Below are 23,546 nucleotides of genomic sequence, written 5' to 3'. Positions count from 1 at the left end.
TTGCATCCACATAGATCTCCCTTTCTGATTTATTGTAATCCATACATACATACATAATCAACATTAGTGTGGACGTAGCCCAAACATTGGGGTAAACCACAATACATCTTTGTATTTTTGAGCGTTTGTGTGATTTATGGCCGGATTTACGTTGGTCCAAGATCCTCCGGATTTTGTACATCAACAACCCCTATAAATAGTTAAAGTAAACTAAATTACAACCTCCTCCCTTACTTCTATTTTCTTCTATCGTATTTGTCTTCCTTTTCTCTCTTCTTGTGTGCACCATATGCTTGATGAAATACCTAAGTTGACAAGTCTTTGTAGTTTTCAACATTACTCCACAGTATGTATCCATCGACAAAGCCTAGTAATAGTAGTTGTCGACATATATTGACGTAAGCTTTCGGCATGTGTTGGCAGGAATCGGCAAGTGCCTATTAGGTGTCCGACTAAATGGGCCAATGAAGCTTTTTTAGTTGATATTATAATCCCATTATTTGAAAATTCTAGCTTCACCACTAGGTCAAACCCAGATTGATCTTAAATAAAGGCCAACTAATTTTGTGGTCTCCAATATGGCATGGAGACTATTTTCTTATTGAATAAACTCTCTCAGTTTTATTCTCATATCCGAATTCAACATTTTCACAAGATAATTACTATGATGGTCCAATGATAACATCTATTAAAATTCAACGGCCTCAATTAAACGGACCGATAGTGCAAAATTGGGTCCAAACACTTTGCTATCCCGATGTATGCATTGATTGTTTATTGTGGTGTGAATTGTCACACGAGAAAAAATGCGGGCATAATTGTTGAATATAATTGTATCATTTAAAAAAATTGGAATGGACTTCGCATAACACATCGTCATTGGACCGCACATACTAAATACATCATTCCCTATTTTAGATACCATTCATTTTCTAGTTCAACTCTTTATGCGTAGAGGTTCTACAGGCGTCTCGACATAAGACTTTCTCCTACTAAACTAACCATATTTTAAGCCTCAATTAGTGTTGGCATTCTAAAGCACAACACTTTACTAGTATATTTTGGAGATGACAAAAATCGATGTTTAAGCTTAGGAAGATAACAAATTTGATGGAAAATAGAGAGGATTAGGGCATTTCAACACAAACCAACCTAACTCACGAGTTATATTTTTAATTTTATTTTATCAAGCATGATTTTGTGAACTGAAGACTTATAATAAATACTCCAGTTAAAAAATATGACAATGAGATAGAGATTCATGGCAAAGAGGTATAGTAAGGGTTTAGAAATTCTAAGAGATTCATGGCAAATAGATACATAAATTCTAAAAAAAAACATAGAGTACTTGAAGCTAACGAAATATTTGACACAAAACCAAACGCAGTAGTGATCTTAAATTCATACACCCAGCCCCCTACTTCGTAGGATAAAGTTTTGTTATTATTGTTGTTCTTGTCAAACATGACATTCGTAGAATATGTTGTTATTGTCAATATATAAATTTGTTGTGTACAAGACGTTTGCGTTATTCACACACGATATTACGATGAGAATGTACCAGTAATTTGAAAATTATTATCAAGGATAAAAGATGTTTTTCTCTTTAAATAAAATTTGGGTAAAGTACAAAAAACTACCTCAACTATTGGTGTCACGACACTTTCATACCTCATCTTACGAATTTGATCCAATGTTATACCTTCCGTTACTTGGCCGTGAATTTGTAGTTAAATACTAACGTGGTTTGATTAGGGACCCATTTTTTATTAAAAAATTAATAAAATATAATTAAAAACTAAAACAAATTTATTTAATATTATTTAAATATTAAAATAGTACATAAAAGTTTATAATAAATAAAAAAAACCCTCAGTTCGTCATCTTCTTTCCCCCCTCTCTTCTCCCCTGTCATCTGCTTCCCCCTACCTGCTTAATCTTCAACAAAAAAAAAAAATTAAATAAATAATTTGAAAACCCATCAATCCCATCCCCCCCCCCCAAATATCATCACCGCACCAAACCCCCCCAGATCCCAAGATCCCATCACCCCACCAACCCCCACCCCTTCCCAAAACCCCTATCCCTCCCACACCTGCAACCCAAATCAGAATAGAGAAGGGGGAAAGAAAAAAAACGAAAGAAGAAGGAAACCCAGTTCGTCTGTCCCTCCCCCCCCCCCCCCCCCCCAGCCCAACCTGCATAAGAAGAAGAGAGAAAAGAAAAATAGGAAACCCAGTTCATCCCTTCCCCCCCCCCCAAGCCAACCTGCAACCCAAAAAGAAGAAGAATAAGAAGAAGAAAGGAAAGAAAAAAAAAAAGGAAATCCAGTTCGTCCGTCCGTCCCCCCTGCCCAAATCCTGTCACACTCCCCCCCCCCCAAAATATCATCACCGCACCAACCCCCCCCCCGCGGCTCCCAAAACCCTGATCCCTCCCACACCTGCAACCCAAATCCACCACCCCTAACCTGCAGAAGAAGAAGAAAGATAAGGGAAAAAAAAAAAAAAAAAAGGAAACCAGTTCGCCCGTCCCCCTCCCCCAATCCAACCTGCAGAAGAAGAAGAAGTAGAGAGAAAGAGAGGGAGAGAAAAAAAAAAAAAAAAAACCCAACCTGCAAAAGCAGAAGAAGAAGGAGAGAGAGAGAAAAAAAAAGGAAACCCTGCAACCCAAAAAGAAAAAGAAGAAGAAAGGAAAAAATAAATGAAAAGGTCGTTTGTCCCACCCCCTCCCCCACCCATCCAACCTGCAGAAGAAGAAGATAGAGAAAAGAAAAAGAAAAAAAAAAGTTTTTGTTTTTTTATTTTTTTTATTATTTTAATATTTAATAATTTTTTAATAGAAAGTTGGTTCCGAATCAAGCCATGTCAGCATTTAACTGAAAATTTCACAGCCAAGTAACGGAAGGTATAACATTGGACCAAATTCTAAAGATAACATTGTCAATTTTAAAAGATGAGATATGAAAGTGTCGTGACATCAATAATTGATGTAGTTTTTTGTATTTTACCTATAAAATTAAAATTTGGACTAAAACGTCGACGTTTAGCTAACCTAACAAATACGTCATATAAAAAAAATTGGATTGAAGATAACGACGAGTGATTTATTTATTTTTTTTTTTTTGGAAGAAAACGACGAGTGATTAGGAATAAAGCCGAGACACGCGGGATGTGCCCCCCGCCGTCAATGTCGGAGTTGGAGAATATTCTAGAAGTAGAAACACAACAACTTTGTAGCTGGCAAACCATATCTACTCCAGTCCATGTCGGACACGTGTCACTAGTTGCCGCCGTTTTCCATCATCCACTTACTCGACGGCCATTGGCCATTGGTGGGCAAAATCCAAGGGAGGCTGAGCTGGAGAGATTTTTCAATGTAACTGGAACACAGAGTGAAACATCATGTGTCATTATATAAATTGTGAGATATGTGTGTTAAAAAATTAATAACTTAAAAAATACAATTTTCCATCACTTGTATGAAAATACGTGGTATACCACCCATGTTCCAGTCACAAGGAAAAATTTCTCAAGCTGTTGGTTCTACTTGTTCTGGTTTGGCCAACGAACCTTATCCTCCTTCATCCATCCTAATGTGTAGCCTGCCTCGCCCAGTTGCGTATGACAATGACCAAACCGGAAACAATTTAGGGCAAACTATTAAACTAGGTTCTCAGATTGGGAAAAAAAATTAACAGGACCACATCAGAGGCTTAATCAGCCATTTTCTTCAACCTCTTAGACTAATCACCAGAATTCCTAGAGCACCAGAGATTTAAACTATCTTAACATAAAAATGTAAACGATTGTCCACATCAGGATAACAAACACAATAACTACAAGCCATTTGAACATTCAATGTAGCTCTGAACTTCTTTCTCGACCTTTACCGCCCATCCGATGATGTAAACGATTCCGCAAATCCAGATGGCCGAGTAGGTATGCTGGTTTGGGTGTTGTCCCCGCTGGCAAAGAACGATGAAGAAGATGAAGACTCATCAAGGTTGCTATTGCCTTCAAAAGCCTGCCACTTCTTTAGTGCTTGTGGTAAGGTCATTTCGAGGTCAATTCCATACATATCATCAGAATCTTCGGCTTCAGATGGTTTCCAATGCTCAACGAGCGACGAAAGAACATTGACTGCATGACCCATGTCAGGCCTCTGGTAGGGCTCCCTTGCGCTGCAATGCCCAGCAAGCTCAGCGACGGTGTTAATACTAGAAAGAGTTTCCTCATTGAGATCAATTGTCGGATCAATGGCCTTCCGGAATGCATCCTTGTTAATGAGCATTCTGCGGAACCATGTAACAAGGTGCAAGCTCTCCTCTGGTTGGCTTTCATCAATTGCTCTTCTACCCGTGATCAGCTCCATTAAGATCACTCCAAAGCTATACACGTCAACCTTGAGTGTCATCCGCCCAGTTGCTGATACATTACAAAGTTGTGGTTTTAGTGCCTTGATTTTTTATTAATCGAAAGACATTAAGCATAATTAAGTACAACAAACCTTATGACCAAATGCCATGAGGCTATAGCAAGAAGAAAATGCACCACATAACAGATTATGGAACAAGCGGAAAATGTCGGTAACATGAAACTATAAAATACTGAGCTGAATGGTTTTGTTAACCTTCCCAATAATCCTACATCAGATACATATAAATTCAGTCAACATGTTTGAGACAACAAATGCTCGCCACAGACAGAAGCCATTTATTCTTTTCTATCTTCTTCACATCCCTGATTTTGAAAATTATAAACTACTTAGGATGCCAGAATATCCAAGGAAAATTAAAGAATTGGAACATATGAGTTTAGTGCGTAAATGATGCAGTGAATCTAATATATTCCTACATGTGTTGACTCGCGGTTTGCACAAAGAATAATCAGTGAGAGATAATCTCATAGTTGTCTTAGTTCATTGAACAATGACATTTGCTGGAATATCTAATCATACTTTACAAAGAAAATACCTTTCGTGGTACTCAAATGGAATTTGAAAAGAAGAGTGCACATAGAAATGTTTTACCTGCATACTCTGGAGCCAAATAGCCAAAAGTTCCGGCTAGTCTCGTCTCAATTGAGGCTTTCCCTTCTGGAGCAAGACGAACCAGTCCAAAATCTGAAACTTTAGCCCGCATATCATCTCCGAGTAAAATGTTCGAAGGTTTAAGATCCCTGTGAATGAAAGTCTGGCTGGCTAAACCGTGGAGATACTCAACCCCTCTTGCAACATCCAAGGCAATGGTCAGCCTTCTAGTCCATTCAAGTGGCTTCAGACCTTCCTCTTTCCAGTTGAACAAGTATCTACTAAGAGTCCCTTGAGGCATGTATTCATAAACAAGAAGCCTCTCGTTTCCGTCCAAACAATAGCCAAGAAGTCCAACCAAGTGGCGGTGTCGGACTTTAGTAAGAACTGCAATCTCAGACTTGAACTCATTTAGACCCTTCTCCGCCACCACTCCAGATTCCATCCTCTTCACTGCAATCTTTGTCCCATCATGCAACTCCCCTTTGTACACAGTTCCAAAACCACCTTTTCCTAATACATTATTTTCACTGAAATTATTGGTCACATCTCTCAAAACTTGGATCGAAATGACCATACTTCCAGCCTCAACCACATGAATGTCATTAGGTCCACTGTTGGCCGGACTATTATAGGACTCATTTTCACCGCGATTAACCCCAGAGTTAGCAACCGTGATCTTGACTGCATTTTGATCGCCAGAGTGACGAGGATGAATAACCAATGCGTTTGGACTTTGTACTCTGCCAGAATGCTTATGCTTTTTCTTAAGTAGACAGAAAGCAACAAACCCAACTACAACCAATCCGCCAACAGTGCCGATGACAGCCCCAACAACCACCCCAGTCCTAGATTTTTTACCTCCATCTGATTGGGAGGCAGGCTGTGAATTAGGAATTGTAGGCGTCGCTGGCGAAGGGGGATGATCCTGACCAATATTAGGGTTCCCATCAGTTTTCACGTCCACATTCTTAAACTTTGGTACTTGACCAAAAAGTTGATTGTTACTAACATCTATCTGTTGAAGGTTGGGCAGTTGCGTAAGCTCCTTTGGTATTGTACCCGTGAGGTTATTATTGTCAAGTCTCAATGTCTGCAAGGAGGTAAGCAGAGAATAATTTGAAGAGATCGTACCCGAAAGACCCAGGCTCCGAAAATTGACAACAGTAATGTTTCCACCATTACACGTAATTCCCTTCCAGTTATCACAAGAATCGTTCCCCTTCCAACTATCTGCAAAAACAGTAGGATAACCCATGTCTTTGATGACCGAAAGCAATACATTGACACGAGCGTCGCAATCAACACCCGGCTTATCACTGCAAAAACTATTTAACCCCGACATATCCACCAGAACCCCAGCGCCAAACTTGGGCATTGGTCCTTGAAGCATATTATTGGTCAAATTAACAGAAGTAAGGGATTTAAGATTCAACAAAGACGCGGGAACAACGCCGGTGAGCTTGTTATCCCTCAAACTCAGAGTGGTCAAGTAACCTAAGTTCGACAGGTCCGGTATAGGACCGGTGAAATAATTACCATGTAACCAAACCTCACGCAGAGAAGTCATGTTCTGTAACACATCAATAGTACCATTAAGCCTATTGGTGCCCTGTTGGCTGTTCAACCAGAGGGACTGAATACTCGAACTCGAAAAACTAGCAGGCAATTCGCCTTCAAGGTAATTGAAAGCCAAATGTAGATCAGTCAAACCTGGGAAATTGGAACTGCTGAAGATATCGGGGATTCTTCCGGTGATGTTGGTCTCGGTGGCGGAGAATTCCTTCAGCTGTGTGGCACCTTTGAGAGTGTTGGGAATCTGCCACGCAGCGAAGGGATTGTGGTCGATGTTGATGTTGACGAGGGAGGTGAGTCCGGTGAAGAAATCGGAGGGGAAGGACGAGAAGTTGTTGTTGTGGGCGAGGAGGACCTGAAGCGGTTGCACCCCGGAGAGGCTCGGAAAAGGTCCGGTGAGTTGGTTGTTCTGAACTTCCAGTTGCTGCAAATTCGAAAGCTTTTGGATTTCCGGCGGCAGCGTGCCGGTGAGTTTCTGATTACCCAATTGGATTTTGAAAACCTTGCCGGCCTGGCAACTCACTTTTCCCCATTTGCAGTAATCGGTGCCGGACCACCCGAGATTGTTGGAGCCGATGCTTTTCCGGAGTGCTTCCATGGCCGCTCCGTCGTCGCCGCCACCGCCGGGCTGGGAGTGTACTGGTGGGTACAGCGAGAAAAACAAAAGCAGCAGAACGGGGAAAGAACCCCAGAAACCCAGTTGGGGTTCCTTCATTTTTTTTCAGAAAAAAATACAAGAAAGTGGATGAAAAGGAAGAAAGATACAGACTTTGACAGAGAAAAGAAGAGCAGAAATCTCTAGGGTTTATGGGAGGAGAAACGGCGGAGAATTGAGCGGAGAAAAGGCGAACGTTTTTGGGGGTTTAATTGGAGAGTTCGTGGGGCTTTGAATGATACTCTGATTTTCGTGGCGCTTTGAATGATACTCTGATTTTCGGTTGGGTAGTGTTTGGGAACAGAGAAAAACAAGCTGGCATAACGATTTACGTGTGCGATTTTCTCTCTCTGTTTCGATTGAAAGAAATCCAAGGAAATAAAATGGAAAAGGAAAGAGGAGGAGAATGGGTCGGTTTTGATTACAAATTTCTTGTTTTGGTTTAAAGACTTTTGCTTGTGCAGTCTGCTACACGTACTACTCAATAGTGGACGATGGGTAAGAGCTTTGCTGTCTTCCATCTTACTATATTTTTGGTATTATTCTCATCTCAATTTTCTAACGCGGAAGAATGACTTATACGACAAGAATATATCGTTCTTCTCACGTTTTGAACTAATTCCATAATATAAATGTTAATTTTTATTTTTATTATATATAACTGTATCATGTAAATTGCTCTTGCGAGCATGATTATAAATAACTCAACTATATATTGTGATATTTAGATACGTTTAAAAGTTAGAAAATCTGTCACTACAGACGAAAAACAAAAATAGACTATTGATATATGGCTAAATAGTAAGTTTTTTTTTCCTAATTAGAAATGAATCCTAGTGGATTTGTTAATTGATTTGACATGATCGTTGAGTTGTAATCAGAAGCCGTAATCTAGCAGGAAATTAAGGGATGATTTGGAGTAAATAATGGTGTGATTGTTTTGGCTTTTTCTGTCTGTTTAATTGTGTGTACCCACCAACCATTTTCTTAGAAATTGGCATTAATCGGGGACTGACAGTTCGGATTACCCTAATTAATTTCCTTAATGTTTGACAACTAACTTAATAATTATTTTTAATTCGCGGAGGGTGGACTTATGACGACCCGAATGTTAAAAAAAAAGGTCCATTGGGCCCAAATCTTCGAACGATCTTTTGCATGGCATACATTTGGATAGAGATGGAAGCAGTGCGGTACAGTTTGATTCGGTTTCAAGTGAAATCACAATCAAAATCGAAACTTTTTACGGCTTGATTCGGTGCAATTTTGAAGCCAAAAGCCAAATGAAATCAAACCGGTTGATTCAGTTTGGTGCAATTTCAAACGGTTTTGATTCGGTTTTTTTAGAAAAAAGTTACAATTTTAAATTTATACCTATTTACACATAAGATGATCTCATTTTCCTCGTACATTAATCAATGAACCTGCAACAAAACTGTAGCGAAAAACAGCAGCAAAGGATGTCAGAGATAGAGAGATTTATCTGACCATATGCAACATTAGCACCAATCTACAACACACAAGCATTAAAGAAAGTATATATGTATACATCTTTCATACTGCACAATTTGTTTAAGATATATATCAAGATAAGCACTGTTATGAAGCACATTTCTCAAGCGAAAGAATGTTGCTAATTACAGGTGTGCTGCATTAATCAAGTTCAAGCTTCTAGCACATCTATGAACTCTGTGCCTTATTTAGATTGTGTGGAGCGTTGTGATCAAGGGTTGGAATTAGTAATTCTATTGCAATATGAGTACTATTGATTGCACAGCTTCTTGCATGTGACCAGATAGATGAACATGGGTTTTGAAAGAGAGATACATGTATGGACTCGAATAGAGGTGCAAAATTGGATGACATTCTATTATAGTGTAGTTGAGTCCATATTATAAATGTATGGACTCTAATAAAGAACCAATTAAAACATAACATTTAATATATGGTGCGGTTTCGGTTTCGGTGCGGTTTTGAAAACCCAAAACCAAAACCAAACCATTTTCTTAGCCGCTGTTCAGTTTCAAAACCGCAAAACCGAATCGTTCGGTGCAGTTCGATTCGATTCGTGTTTCGGTTTTGATTTTCTGTTCCAAGTGCCAACTCCTACATTTGGACACTACTGACAGAAGGTGGATTTTATTTTTAATTCCCCTCTTTTATTTTATTTTTTTAACTATTTTGTGCACGAAGATTCAAACTTCTAAATTTCAAGCACCGAAAGAAAAATAATATTGCAATTTGTATAAATTCATTTGTTTAATATTATTCGTCCGTATTTAATTTAGAGTTGAATTTTAACTTTTTTCGAGATATTACAGTATGTTTACTCACGTGTGAGATTCATAGGACATACATGATTCACGTTATCCTATACTATTCACAAATCAAGTTTAAATTTCATTATACATGAAGAGGCGTGTAAGAATGTATCCTAAGATCGAAAAGCTTAAAGGACTATAAGAAGTTGATGTGAAACCTCATCTAACTTCATTAAAATCTTTACTGGAAACCCACCGCCCAACATCCAAATGTATTAATGTAGAGCCTCAGGGCCTCCACTATATGCCTTGATGCCGTTTGTTTTTTCTGGTTGACAAGAAGTAGTAGAGTAAACTCCTACACGGCTATCACAACTACCTAAGACGATAGGCGTAATAGATTCGTATCGGTAATTACAACTTGTCTTCGTCGAATAACGAGAATATACAAAATCATTGCAGAAAAGCAAAATCACATGAAATCAGCACTAATAAACGTGACCACACATATCATTGTTCAAGTGGCAAGACCACATCCAGCCATGGCAATAGCGGGACCACATTCGAGTTGGGTTGGGTCGGGTCGGCTGCATAAAATGATTGTACGGAAGAGATGTCGACGAAGAAGATAACGTCAAAATATTATATGGACCATCCAAAGGTCGGACATCGATGACCATAAACTTAAGACCAATATCCTGGTCCGATGTAATTTGTCCACATGTAACATGGGGTCCTACATTTGTTTTCTTTTTCCACGTGGCACCATACAAAAATTGATGGAAAAGCCAATATTCTATATTTATTATAATATAATGCTAACCTAAATAATGCATGCCACACAAAATATTTGCTTTGGTTTGCCGATTGGAAAGTATATATTGAATTGGCCAAACTTAGAATGTCACTAAAAACCCCAAACCCTAATTAGTGCTCGTGCATGTCTATTCTAGTTGACGTGAACATCGATGAATTGGCTTGAGTAGCGTGTATTTTATCAAATATTCTTGTTGAAAAGATGTTGGATTTTTATTTATGCATTCCGTTTCGAAACTCTCTTTCTCTAAATTATTGTAATAGTTTCAAATTCTCTTCGCTCTCTTTAATAATAATATGCATTTTAATAAAAAAACAAAAAAAAAAGAGATTAAATTAGGTCAAGTAATCAAATAGATTAAAAAAAACATTAAAAATAATTTGGTTAAAATAACCAAATATTCAATTTAAATTGTTGAACTAAATGAAAAAAAATAGTGACATGTGGATTGAATATTCACGGAATAGCTATCAAATATCAACGATATACAAAACACGGAAAAATTACAATAATAAGAGTAATGCTTAACTTACCATGTTTTGGTGGATCCCACCTTTTATCATAGAGATGATAAAATGTGGTGAAAGTAATATTTTTATTTCAGGATTTGAAAAATAATTGTTTTCGGATTTCTCTAAATTAAAATTATTCCATTAATCTTTGAGAGGGTGAGGACAAAAGCCCAATTGAAATTCTTACAACACACAAGCCCTGAAGCCCAAAAAAATGCAAAGTCCATACGCCTAACATGCCTTCTGTTCTTGCATTTTCAGGTTTGGACTTGCATGCCTATACATGCATTTACTTAATACATTCATCGTCTAACATTCTAATATGTTCAAATATGACATTCTCTCTTTCTAGTCGCATATTTGACCGTCAGATACTGAATTAAGGGAACGTTTGAGAATAATATTTCGACAAAACAAAAAGAACTAGAATCAAAATAATTATCAAACGACCCTAAGTAATCGTTACCCATGTCAATTATGGTACATTCCATTATTCACAGAAAGTCTAAATGCAAAACATCGAATCAGTTGTACAAAAAGAATGGTACAAATCGAAGGCATTGAAACCCTTTTCCTCAGAACACAGAAGAAAGATTCAAACAAGGCATACAAAAAATATAACATTTACACAATTTGCTCCTCCCCTTTTCTAAGGATCATCCTACTACTATACATACGAAGTGGGAAATGGAGGTTTGTAGTAGTATACATGTGCGTGGATATACCGAATCGAGGACATTTCGAGGTAAATTCCATACATACCATCAGAATCTTCGGCTTCAGATGGTTTCCAGTGCTCAACGAGGGACGAAAGAACATTGACTGCATGAGGTCATTTTGAGGTCAATTCCCTACATACCGTCAGAATCTTCGGCTTCAGATGGTTTCCAACGCTCAACAAGCGACGAAAGAACATTGACTGCATGACCCATGTCAGGCCTCTGGTAGGGCTCCGTTGTGCTGCAATGCCCAGCAAGCTCAGCGACGGTGTTAATACTAGAAAGAGTTTCCTCATTGAGATCAATTGTTGGATCAATGGCCTTCCGGAGTGCATCCTTGTTAATGAGCATTCTGCGGAACCATGTAACAAGGTGCAAGCTCTCCTCTGGTTCGCTTTTAAGAATTGCTCTTCTACCCGTGATCAGCTCCATTAAGATCACTCCAAAGCTATACACGTCAACCTTGAGTGTCATCCGCCCAGTTGCTGATACATTACAAATTTGTGGTTTTAGTGCCTTGAATTTTTATTAATCGAAAGACAGTAAGCATGATTAAGTACAACAAACCTTATGACCAAATGCCATGAGGCTATAGCAAGAAGAAAACGCACCACAGAACAGATGCTACATTAATTAAGGAACAAGCGGAAAATGTCTGCAACACGAAACTATAAAATACTGAGCTGAATGGTTTTGTTAACCTTTCCAATAATCCTACATCAGATACATATAAATTCAGTCAACATGTCAGAGACAACAAATGCTCATCGCAGAATAAAGCCATTTCATTCTTTTCTATCTTCTTCGCATCCCTGATTTTGAAAATTATAAACTACTTAGCATGCCATCACACTTTCATGACAGAATATTATTTTCCTAATTCTGTCCTGGTCACTGATTTTTTCCGGCAGTTCGCACAAAGAATAATCAGTGAGAGATAATCTCATAGTTGTCTTAGTTCATTGAACAATGACATTTGCTGGAATATTAATCATACTTTACAAAGCAAATACCTTTCACGGTACTCAAATGGAATTTGAAAAGAAGAGTGCATATAGAAATGTTTTACCTGCATACTCTGGAGCCAAATAGCCAAAAGTTCCAGCTAGTCCTGTCGCAATTGAGGCTTCCCCTTCTGGAACAAGACGAACCAGTCCAAAATCCGAAACTTTAGCCCGCATATAATCTCCGAGTAAAATGTTCGAAGGTTTAAGATCCCTGTGAATGAAAGTCTGGCTGGCTAAACCGTGGAGATACTCAACCCCTCTTGCAACATCCAAGGCAATGGTCAGCCTTCTAGTCCATTCAAGTGGCTTCAGACCTTCCTCTTTCCAGTTGAACAAGTACCTACTAAGAGTCCCTTGAGGCATGTATTCATAAACAAGAAGCCTCTCGTTTCCGTCCAAACAATAGCCAAGAAGTCCAACCAAGTGGCGGTGTTGGACTTTAGTAAGAACTGCAATCTCAGACTTGAACTCATTTAGAACCTTCTCCGCCACCACTCCAGATTCCATCCTCTTCACTGCAATCTTTTTCCCATCATGCAACTCCCCTTTGTACACAGTTCCAAAACCACCTTTTCCTAATACATTATTTTCGCTGAAATTATTGGTCACATCTCTCAAAGCTTGGATCGAAATGACCATACTTCCAGCCTCAACCACATGAATGTCATTAGGTCCCCTACTTGCGTTTGCACTTTGCACTCCGCCAGAATGCTTATGCTTTTTCTTAAGTAGACAGAAAGCAACAAACCCAACTACAACCAATCCGCCAACACAGCCGATGCCAGCCCCAACAACCATCCCACTCCTAGATTTTTTACCTCCATCTGAGTGGGAGGCAGGCGGTGAATTAGGAATTGTAGGTGTCGCTGGCGAAGGGGGATGATCCTGACCAATATTAGGGTTCCCATCTGTTTTCACGTCCACATTCTTAAACTTTGGTACTTGACCAAAAAGTTGGTTGTTACTAACATCTATCTGTTGAAGGTTGGGCAGTTGCGTAAGCTCCTTTGGTATGGTACCCGTGAGGTTATTATCGTCAAGTCTCAATGTCCGCAAGGAGGTAAGCAGAGAATAATTTGAAGAGATCGTACCCGAAAGACCCAGGCTCCGAAAATTGACAACAGTAATGTTTCCACCATTACACGTAATTCCCATCCAGTTATTACAAGGATCGTTCCCCTTCCAACTATCTGCAAAAACAGTAGGATAACCCATGTCTTTGACGACCGAAAGCAATACATTGACACGAGCGTCGCAATCAACACCCGGCTTATCACTGCAAAAACTATTTACCCCCGTCATATCCACCAGAACCCCATCGCCAAACTTGGGCATTGGTCCTTGAAGCATATTGTTGGTCAAATTAACAGAAGTAAGGGATTTAAGATTCAACAAAGACGCGGGAACAACGCCGGTGAGCTTGTTATCTCTCAAACTCAGAGTGGTCAAGTAACCTAAGTTCGACAAGTCCGGTATAGGACCGGTGAAATAATTACCATGTAACCAAACCTCACGCAGAGAAGTCATGTTCTGTAACACATCAATAGTACCATTAAGCCTATTGGTGCCCTGTTGGCCGTTCAACCAGAGGGACTGAATACTCGAACCCGAAAAACTAGCAAGCAATTCGCCTTCAAGGTAATTGAAAGCCAAATGTAGATCAGTCAAACCTGGGAAATTGGAACTGCTGAAGATATCGGGAATTCTTCCGGTGAGGTTGGTCTCGGTGGCGGAGAATTCCTTCAGCTGTGTGGCATCTTTGAGAATGTCGGGAATCTGCCACGCAGCGAAGGGATTGTAGTCGATGTTGATGTTGTCGAGGGAGGTAAGTCCGGTGAAGAAATCGGAGGGGAAGGACGAGATGTTGTTGTCGTGGACGAGGAGGACCTGAAGCGGTTGCACCCCGGAGAGGCTCGGAAAAGGCCCGGTGAGTTGGTTGTTCTGAACTTCCAGCTGCTGCAAATTCGAAAGCTTTTGGATTTCCGGCGGCAGCGTGCCGGTGAGTTTTTGGTTACCCAATTGGATTTTGAAAACCTTGCCGTCCTTGCAACTCACTTTTCCCCATTTGCAGTAATCGGTGCCGGACCACCCGAGACTGTTGGAGCCGATGCTTTTTCGGAGTGCTTCCATGGCCGCTCCGTCGTCGCCGCCGCCGCCGGACTGGGAGTGTACTGGTGGGTACAGCGAGAAAAACAAAAGGAGCAGAACGGCGAAAGAACCCCAGAAACCCAGTTGGGGTTCCTTCATTTTTTTTCAGAAAAAATATAAGAAAGTCGATGAAAAGAAAAAAATACAGACTTTGACAAAGAAAAGAAGAGCAGAAATCTCTAGGGTTTATGGGAGGAGAAACGGCGGAGAAATGGGCGGAGAAAGGAAGAAGAAAAGGCGAACGTTGTTGGGGTTTAATTGGCGGGAAGGGGCGTTAGTTCGTGGGTCTTTGAATGATACTCTGGTTTTCGGTTGGGTAGTGTTTGGGAACAGAGAAAAACAAGCTGTCGTAACGATTGAAAGAAATTGAAGGAAATAAAATGGAAAAGGAAAGAGGAGTATAGTATCATAGTATGTGTCGGTTTTGATTACAAATTTCTTGTTTTGGTTTAGACTTTGGTAAGAGCTTTGCTATATCCCATGTCCCATCTTACTATTTTTCTGGTATTATTCTAATCTCAATTTTCTGATTGGGAGAATGACTTATACGACAAGAATTCATCGTTCTCTACACGTTTTGGACTAATTACACAATATAAATGTTAAGTTTTATTTTTATGATATATAACTGTATCATATAAGTTGCTCTCGTGAACATGATTATAAATAGCTCAATCATATATTACGAACTGTATCATATAAGTTGCTCTCGTGAACATGATTATAAATAGCTCAATCATATATTGCGATATTTAGATACGTTCAAGAGTTAGAAAACTGATGCAATGTCTGAATGGACAGCAAAACCAAAACAAAAATAGGCCTTTTTTTGGAAAAATGGGGACAACTGATGTCGACGAAGTTGGGTTGGGTGGAGTCGGCTGCATAAAATGATTACATGGTAGAGATGTCGACGAAGAAGATAACGTCGAAATACTATATGGACCATCCAAAGGTGGGACATCGGTGACGATAAACTTAGACCAATATCCTGGTCCGATGTAACTTGTCCACATGATAACAATTGATGGAAAAGCCAATATTCTATATTTATTATAATATAATGCTAACTTAAATATTGCATGCCACACAAAATATTTGCTTTGGTTTACCGACTGGAAAGTATATATTGAATTGGCCAAACTTAGAATGTCACTAAAAACCCCAAAACCTAATTAGTGCTCGTGCGTGTCTATTCTAGTTGCGTGTGTATTCTATCAAATATTCTTGTTGAAAAGATGTTGGATTTTTATTTATGCATTCCATTTCGAAACTCTCTTTCTTTTAAATTATTGTAATAGTTTCAAATCATCTTCGTTCTCTTTAATAATAATATGCATTTTAATAATAAAAAGGAGATTAAATTAGGTCAAGTAATCAAATAGATTAAAAAAACATTAAAAATAATTTGGTTAAAATAACCAAATATTCAATTTAAATTGTTGAACTAAATGAAAAAAAATAGTGAAATGTGGATTGAATATTCACGGCATAGCGATCAAATGTCAACAATATACAAAACACGGGAAAATTACAATAATAAGAGTAATGCTAGACTTACCATGTTTTGGTGGATCCCACTTTTTATTATCTCTATTAATTAATAAAGCACTCATTATCAACTAAAATTCTTTGAAATTACCAGTTTAACATTCTAATTAAAAAAGAACATGAATAAGAAATATGAGGCATAAATGTAATTTCACATAACCAAATTTTGCTGTTTTTTTTTCTTTTCAAAACCTCACATTCATGTAATCCTAACATTTCTCTAATTAAAAAATAAATAAATAATAAATAATAAAAAAAAACCTTCTCACTCCCACATTCTTTTGCACTCTCTTTCTCTCTCCTTCTATTTCAAAAACAAAAATAAAAAAATTTCTCACACTGTGTGTGTACCCATATGCTAGTAGAGATGATAAAATGTGATGAAAGTAATATTTTTATTTCTGGATTTGAAAAATAATTGTTTTCGGATTTCTCTAAATTTAAATTATTCCATTAACATTTGAGAGGGTGTGGACAAAAGCCCAATTGAAATTCTCACAACACACAAGCCCTGAAGCCCAAAAAAATGCAAAGTCCATAAGCCCAACATGCCTTCGATTCTTGCATTTTCAGGTTTGGACCAGCATGCATATACATGCATTTACTTAATACATTCATCGTCTAACATTCTAATATGATCAAATATGACATTCTCTCTTTCTAATCGCATATTTGACCGTCAGATACTGAATTAAAGGAACATTTGAGAACAATATTTCGACAAAACAAAAAGAACTTGAATCAAAATAATTATCAAACGGCCCTAAGTAATCGTTACCCATGTCAATTATGGTACCTTCAATTATCCACAAAAAGTCTAAATGCAAAACATTGAATCAGTTGTACAAAAAGAATGGTACAAATCGAAGGCATTGAAACCCTTTTCCTCAGAACTCAGAAGAAAGATTCAAACAAGGCATGCAAAAAAATATAACATATACACATTTTGCTCCTCCCCTTTTCTAAGGATCATCCTACTACTATACATACGAAGTGGGAAATGGAGGTTTGTAGTAGTATACATGTGCGTGGATATACCGAATCGAGTTAAAATTTTAGTTAGGAATGATTCCTCGAACCTGTATTCAAGCCATTACGAATCATCAAAATTCTAGGACTTTTAGGACCAACAGCCGACGTTGTCTCTGCAGAATATCAAAAAATTGCTGGTAACATCCGACCAACAAAGATGTCTGCAGGTTTTGAGTTTTGACAATTCTTGTTGTGAGTCTGAGGCTGTTTTAAGTTTTGAAGAACTTGGCAACGGCTTGATAGAGATTCTCTTCCTCGAAGGGCTTTGAGACGTATCCATCCATCCCACACTTCAGGCACTCATCGTAGGTGGCATGAATAACATCCGCCGTCATAGCTAATACAGGCAAATGCCAGTCACCCCTTCTTGCAAGTGCTTCAAATCCACCATTCGTCTCAACATTTGCCTTGCTCTCCATCTGCCGGATTCTGCGTGTTGCCTCAAACCTGCAATCAAAAGTAACATTTGTAAACAACAATTCCAACTTGGTCAAGCACAAATGCTAGCAATACGGGCATTCCGAATCTAGAATGTAGTAACTGAAACACCGAAACATACCCATCCATTTCAGGCATTTGAATATCCATGAAGCAAGCATCAAAATTGTGCGGTAATTGAAGCAACGCCAATGCAGCTTTGCCACTATCAACACACTCTACATTAGCACCAAACTTCTTCAGTGCACCAGCAGCAACTCTCCTGTTTACCAAATTGTCATCAACCACCAAAATTTTCTTCCCACAGAGCAGACTTTGGAGGACGTTAGATCCATTAGGCACCACTCTCCCTGGTTGCCTCTTCTTTCCTATGCCCAGGACCTCTTGAAGACACGCAGCCACCATACTAGCCCTCAAAGGTTTCATAATTACGGTATCCGCAAAACCTGCCGCCCTTACCTTATCAGATTCAGCTTGACTAAGATTATTGGTTGCAAGAAGGATCATTTTTGGCAGCTTAAACGCATGACCATTCTGTTTCCAATCCAATTTCTGCACATTAAGATCATGTTCTTCACCAGAAATCCATGAATCCTTCTCAACTAGAACTATATCTGGCTGGATACTTTTCCTGTCATAAATAATGAAGCAGTTCAATTCAGTTAATCAAATCCTACTTATTTCCAAAGTCTTACCTTTTTTTTTCAGTTTTCCAAAGTCTACCTTTCATAGCAGTTAATAAGGTAATACTGAATTGCCACATTGTTATAGTTTTATCACAGTAAATATTAAACCCCTTAAAAACTTTAAAGATGTAGCAAAAGTAAACGTACCCGGATGCCGCAGCACCATTTCTTCCACATGAAGCAACAGCCATCTTGATGCTGCTCGCAACTTCCACAAGGATTCCAAGTCTCTTTAAGTGGTATTTGGTTACAGCAGCTCTCACAAGTTTTCCATCAACTACTATTGCTCGCAATCCTCTAAAACTAGAAGGTAGATCCTCAGGATTAGGTTTTTTCATGTCACTAAATGCATTTTTCTTGCACCTCCTAAAATTAGCGGTGAAAGAAAATGTACTCCCAACGCGAGGTAGACTTACAAATTTTATCTGACCACCCATCAGTTCAACCAGACACTTACTGATGCTCAAGCCAATACCAGTTCCTCCATAATGTCTAGAGGTTGAACTGTCTGCCTGCATGAAGGGCATAAAAACACGTTCCTGGGCAGCTAACGGTATACCTATCCCCGTATCCTCCACAGAAACCATCAACGTGACCTGCTCAGAAGCTTCAACAACATCGGCTCTGTATTCTTCATCAGACACCAGATGCTTAAACTTATCCCAACTATTCCAGTCATTAGCTGCTTCACACCCACTTAAAGTTTTAAACTGATGGCCATCGGATGTCAGCACACCTTCATCTGATCCTCCGTTCAAGTAAGTCTCTGATTTCCCATTTATCATCACCTTTGAGGGCTCAGCTAGATGAACTTTGACAAATATATGTCCTCGTTCAGTGAACTGCCAAATGTAGAACTCAAACATAAGTTTTCTTTGATCACTAACCAGAGCAGGACAAACCAAAGATTTTAATGAATCCTGTTACTGAAAGTTAAAAATAAAAATTGAAACTTCCACTTACTTTAATAGAGTTGCCCACTAGATTTGTAATTATCTGTCTGAATCTCCCTGGATCTCCCATAAAAATGTCTGGAACTTTATCGGACACAAATACTGCTAGCTTCACATCCCAAATATAAATCGGAATTAGGAGATTTGACGATGAAACATGATATTATAAATTATGACAGTTCATATTTCAGAATTTAAGAACTATCACCATCACCACACCACAATTTAATAACTACAAAACCATTGCAGTAAATCTGAGCTGAAGACATTGAGGCTTACCTCTATACCCTTATTTCTAGATTTTTCAGAAAATAAAGATAGAACATCATCTAGTATTGACCGAATGCCAAATGGAACTTCTTCCAGCTCTAGCTTGCCAGCATCAATCTTTGCCCGGTCAAGCACCTCATTTATTAATGTTATCAAAGCCTTTCCACAAGCTTGAGCCGTTCGAGCATAATCCATCTGGGTCGAACTTAGAGCTGTATCTAAAAGCAAGGCAAGCATTCCTGCAATCATCGAAAAATAAAGATTTTATCTCTTGCAAAAGTACATTTTCGGACTCGTACCATAATGTCATTCTGAAAATAAAATGTTAAAATTGGGAGATCTGTTAGCATACCTAGGATTCCGTTCATGGGCGTTCTTATTTCATGAGAAACGGTAGCAAGAAACTGGCATGAAAAAAAAAGAAGACAACATATCAAAAACATGCCATTGAGGAATGAGCAATGTTTGGGGAAATGTTGAAAACAGTACCTGGGACTTGGCAACATCAGCAGCTTCTGCTCGAACTTTTAATTCCTCCATTTCACGGAAATCATCTTCAACTTTAACAATGTGCATTGCTGCTCCATATAAGATATAGCCAACTAAAAACCCAATCACACAGAACAAGAATGCAGTGTTAATCGCTGTCCATGACGTGGGTGCCCTCTGATGATATCTGCTCAAGAATCCAATTACGCGTATTAGCATGGCATAACCACTGAAACTCTCCATATCTCATTAGTTATTGAATGGTTGCCCTTACCTACATATCATCTGATGCTTCCGGTAAGGATCTCCGAAATCCAGCTTGCTTTCATGCAGAAGAGATGTGTCACCATCTTCATATTGGTGACCATACATGATTAGGGGATCAGAAGTGTTTGTAACATCATACACATAAACCTGAATGGCTTGATTTCCCGCAAGTTGGCCAAGCAAATTCTCCACAAGGGACTCAATATCAAAGGCACCACCAAGGTACCTGCATTTTATACAGAATCAAATGAACCATCCCGTAGGTTGCTAACTTCTGTGGCAGATGCACATGGAATTGGCTAAAGTATATGCAGGTAACAGCATGCAAAAAGCAACTGAAAGAGGGTTTTCATAGTTCTATAGTTGTATGCCAACTTACCCAACAGCCGCCTGAATGCGCTGCTCCACAGTTGGGTTTGGAGGGAGCTTCGTTTTGTAAACAGGGAAAGTCAATACAACACCAAGATGATGAGAACCCAGCAGCCTAAATGGGCTTGTTAGAACAGCTTTTCCAGTAGCTCTAGCCCTCAAAATGTTTTCTCTGTCCTCCTGCATCATGTAGTGGAAAAATTAAAGGTCAAATGAAACGCGCCTAACGAATGCTCCGATTAATGCCATAGAGTTCAACAAGATAAACAAAGTGAAAGTAAACACATCCTATAGTTACCTCCCCAGACATCATATCAAGTGACTCAATGTAAGAGACGGTTTCCTGTGAAAAAATTACAGGCGCATACTCATCTCGGTTGGGCGATGGTTCCTTCCCCATTGTCTTTATTGTCCATCCATGTTGGTTTTCGAACTTTTCCCTATCCGAATCAAGCACTCTCTGTGCATAGGCCACCCCACTCAAAAGAGGCCTCTCGAAGGCGGTTCTGGCAGTGTATTCAGCAAATGTTTCCTGCATTTTCCCCAATAGAGAACCCAAATCACACAAAAGCTCAAACCAGTAGAACCACATTCAAATCATCATAAAAATTGAGAAACTAATTGTCTTAAATAAACCAACTGTACAATTAGTCAAAGAAATTATACCAAAACAAGCATTTCTCAAAAGGATTTTGATCAAAATTGAAGCACAAACATACCTGATCAATTGCAGAAGGGTTCTTGTAGTAATGGAAGGTGGAAACAAGGATTGCAAGGGCATGCACATGATTAACACTAACACTGAACTGATCCTGCAGCATTCTTGCTCTCTGATCACACATGCTACCAAGAACTTCTACCCTTCTCACTTTGTTATCAGCATCCATGTAAGAGTAGGTTAACCAGCCCAAGAGAAGCATCACAACAACCCAAAGAAAGAAAAGTTTTGGGAACCAAGCCCTGTGTGCCTGCACAAAGGTGTAGCCTTTCTTGGCCCCTATTTGCTCATTCAACCTCACAGCCACTGGGTGGTGGCGCTGCATCTTCGTCTTCCCACCCATCAGCACTAAACCAATTTATTTGATTCTTCTTCTTGTTTCCTCTTTGCTCATCTCATAACTAATCTTTAAAAAAGAGAACCCACGTTCTTAAAAGTGCTTATTTTAGTGCTTATTTTTTCAGAAACTTTTTTTCTGAAAGCACAAGCAAAATATGAGCAAATGAAGAAACATATCTCCTACTGTGGGGGTGTGAACTTTCTTCTTCCCTCTCTCACTGAAACCCCATTGTACTATTGTAAAAGGTCAAGAGAGAGAGAGACCCAGAACTCGAAAAGAAGGATTCTTTCTCAATTCACAGAGACAAGCATGGCTCTCAAAAGATGGGGAAAGGAAAACAAAGCTCAAATTCCAAAGTAGTCTTAGTATTTCTCTCTCCTCACTCCTCTCTCTCTCTCTCTCTCTCTAGAAAATGGTCTGTCTCAGGCTGTGAATGCTAAACAAAAAATCATTTTTTAAGGAATAAAAAAACACAGAGAGCTCCAATCATGCCATCTCAAAGCGTGAAGCTTAGTTAGAGGCTTCCAGACAAAGAAGAAGCACGTTCACTGTTTTCCCACCATATAATAATCAAAACACACACAGCTAAGCTCAGCACACATCACAGGAATGCACACCACAAGAGTTTGAGAGAGAGATAGAGAGAGAATTCTAGAGAGAGAAACAAAAGAAATAAGAAATGGGGGTCTTCAAAGAAACGATCTTCACCTCTAACAATTATAGAAAGATGGTGGCTTGATGCAGTACAATGAATGTCTAATAGAAAAGGAGTATTGGGTCGTCCTGATCTGAGGATTTTTTTCTTTATTTTTTATATTTTTCAGCGTAAAATAGTAGTTTTGATGACTTTTTATGCTCTATTTTTTTAAAGAAACCAAACTGAATCGAACTTTTTGGATTTTCAGAGATACGCTCTTGTCTCCCCATCTCTACCACCCCACATTATAAACTAATTTCCCCTCTCTCTCTCTCCCCTCCCTCTCTGTATTCTTTCCTTATAATATTGCATCTTGCACCACACTCTCTCTCTCTCCCTCTCTCTCTCTCTCTGTTGTTTGCTTTGCTAATTTTCTGAGCTCACATTGAAGCTGATAGTCCAAACTTTTGAAATCCAACTGAAATATTTTGATGGGTGTCTGACTCTGACCCTTTTAAAAAAGCTAAAACCCAAATGGGCTACGTTTTCTGGTGCTTTATGTTTTAAACAGTGAAAAATGAGATGGAAAGAGTCTCAGGGGAAGGCATAATTGCCCATTTAAACATCAGAAGGAATCTGACATGATGTCTGCCTTTTCCAGTTTTCGTTTAATTTCTTGTGCGTGTGTTAATCACCCTATAAATATTTGGACATTTTAATTACTCTACCTATTTGGCTGCATTTCTGTTTATTTTTTACATTTAGCGGTAAAATTTAAGTTCAAAGAACATCGATACAATTAAATTAATGCTAAAAGAGAATCAAATAATATAAATAAAGAAGAATATTAGACACAATCAGGCAAAAAGAAGTTCGAAAAATGTATGCTGAACTCATCTTCCGAGTTATGTATTCCCTTTTCCATTCAAATCATTGTTAAATTGCTTCAACTTCCTTTGTTTTTCAAAAAGGTATTGTGTAATATGTTTAGGATTTTAATATGAATCCAATTGGGCGAATGGAAGTCCAAAAATCGCAATCACGTATGATATCTTTGGGATAATGACATGG

General features: G+C 38.7%; 2 protein-coding genes across 12 annotated transcripts; both read right to left on the bottom strand.

Annotated features, from left to right (window-relative positions):
• Positions 1-3,648: 3,648 nt before the first annotated feature.
• On the bottom strand, positions 3,649-15,251 carry LOC126607607 (receptor protein kinase TMK1-like). 11 transcript variants are annotated; one of them, XM_050275274.1, is made up of 3 exons: positions 12,918-15,220; positions 5,032-5,309; positions 3,649-4,427 (listed from the first exon to the last, which is right to left on the bottom strand). In XM_050275274.1, the coding sequence occupies exons 1-3, from the start codon at positions 14,822-14,824 to the stop codon at positions 3,889-3,891; spliced, it is 2,724 nt and encodes a 907-aa protein (XP_050131231.1). In that variant the 5' UTR covers positions 14,825-15,220; the 3' UTR covers positions 3,649-3,888. The 11 variants fall into 11 exon arrangements, with proteins under 11 accessions (XP_050131231.1, XP_050131230.1, XP_050131227.1 ...); XM_050275273.1 differs by having other exon boundaries at positions 5,032-5,538; positions 13,147-15,216; XM_050275270.1 differs by having other exon boundaries at positions 5,032-5,892; positions 13,396-15,212.
• Positions 15,252-17,130: 1,879 nt separating this feature from the next.
• LOC126607606 (histidine kinase 4-like) lies at positions 17,131-23,008 on the bottom strand. The gene is given in 11 exon segments (XM_050275268.1): positions 17,131-17,755; positions 17,868-18,377; positions 18,580-19,274; positions 19,396-19,494; positions 19,665-19,894; positions 20,008-20,059; positions 20,145-20,331; positions 20,419-20,637; positions 20,791-20,960; positions 21,079-21,312; positions 21,500-23,008. Coding segments are annotated over 11 exon segments (3,027 nt in total). The 5' UTR covers positions 21,893-23,008; the 3' UTR covers positions 17,131-17,517.
• Positions 23,009-23,546: the final 538 nt, after the last annotated feature.

The sequence above is a fragment of the Malus sylvestris genome, chromosome 16 (genome assembly GCF_916048215.2).
Source record: "Malus sylvestris chromosome 16, drMalSylv7.2, whole genome shotgun sequence".
Lineage (NCBI taxonomy): Eukaryota > Viridiplantae > Streptophyta > Magnoliopsida > Rosales > Rosaceae > Malus > Malus sylvestris.
The sequence above is the reverse complement of the archived record's forward strand: the minus strand, read 5'-3'. Positions and strand labels throughout refer to the sequence as shown.

What these genes read in the sequence shown, in the direction of transcription:
- LOC126607607 (XM_050275270.1), bottom strand. Translation starts at nt 14,824, where the DNA reads ATGAAGGAACCCCAACTGGGTTTCTGGGGTTCTTTCGCCGTTCTGCTC. An exon ending in TGCCTCCCACTCAGATGGAG is followed by an intron (nt 5,893 to 13,395) that starts GTAAAAAATCTA and finishes AATCAGATGGAG; the next exon opens with GTAAAAAATCTAGGACTGGG. An exon ending in TTTGGCTCCAGAGTATGCAG is followed by an intron (nt 4,428 to 5,031) that starts GTAAAACATTTC and finishes GTAATGTATCAG; the next exon opens with CAACTGGGCGGATGACACTC.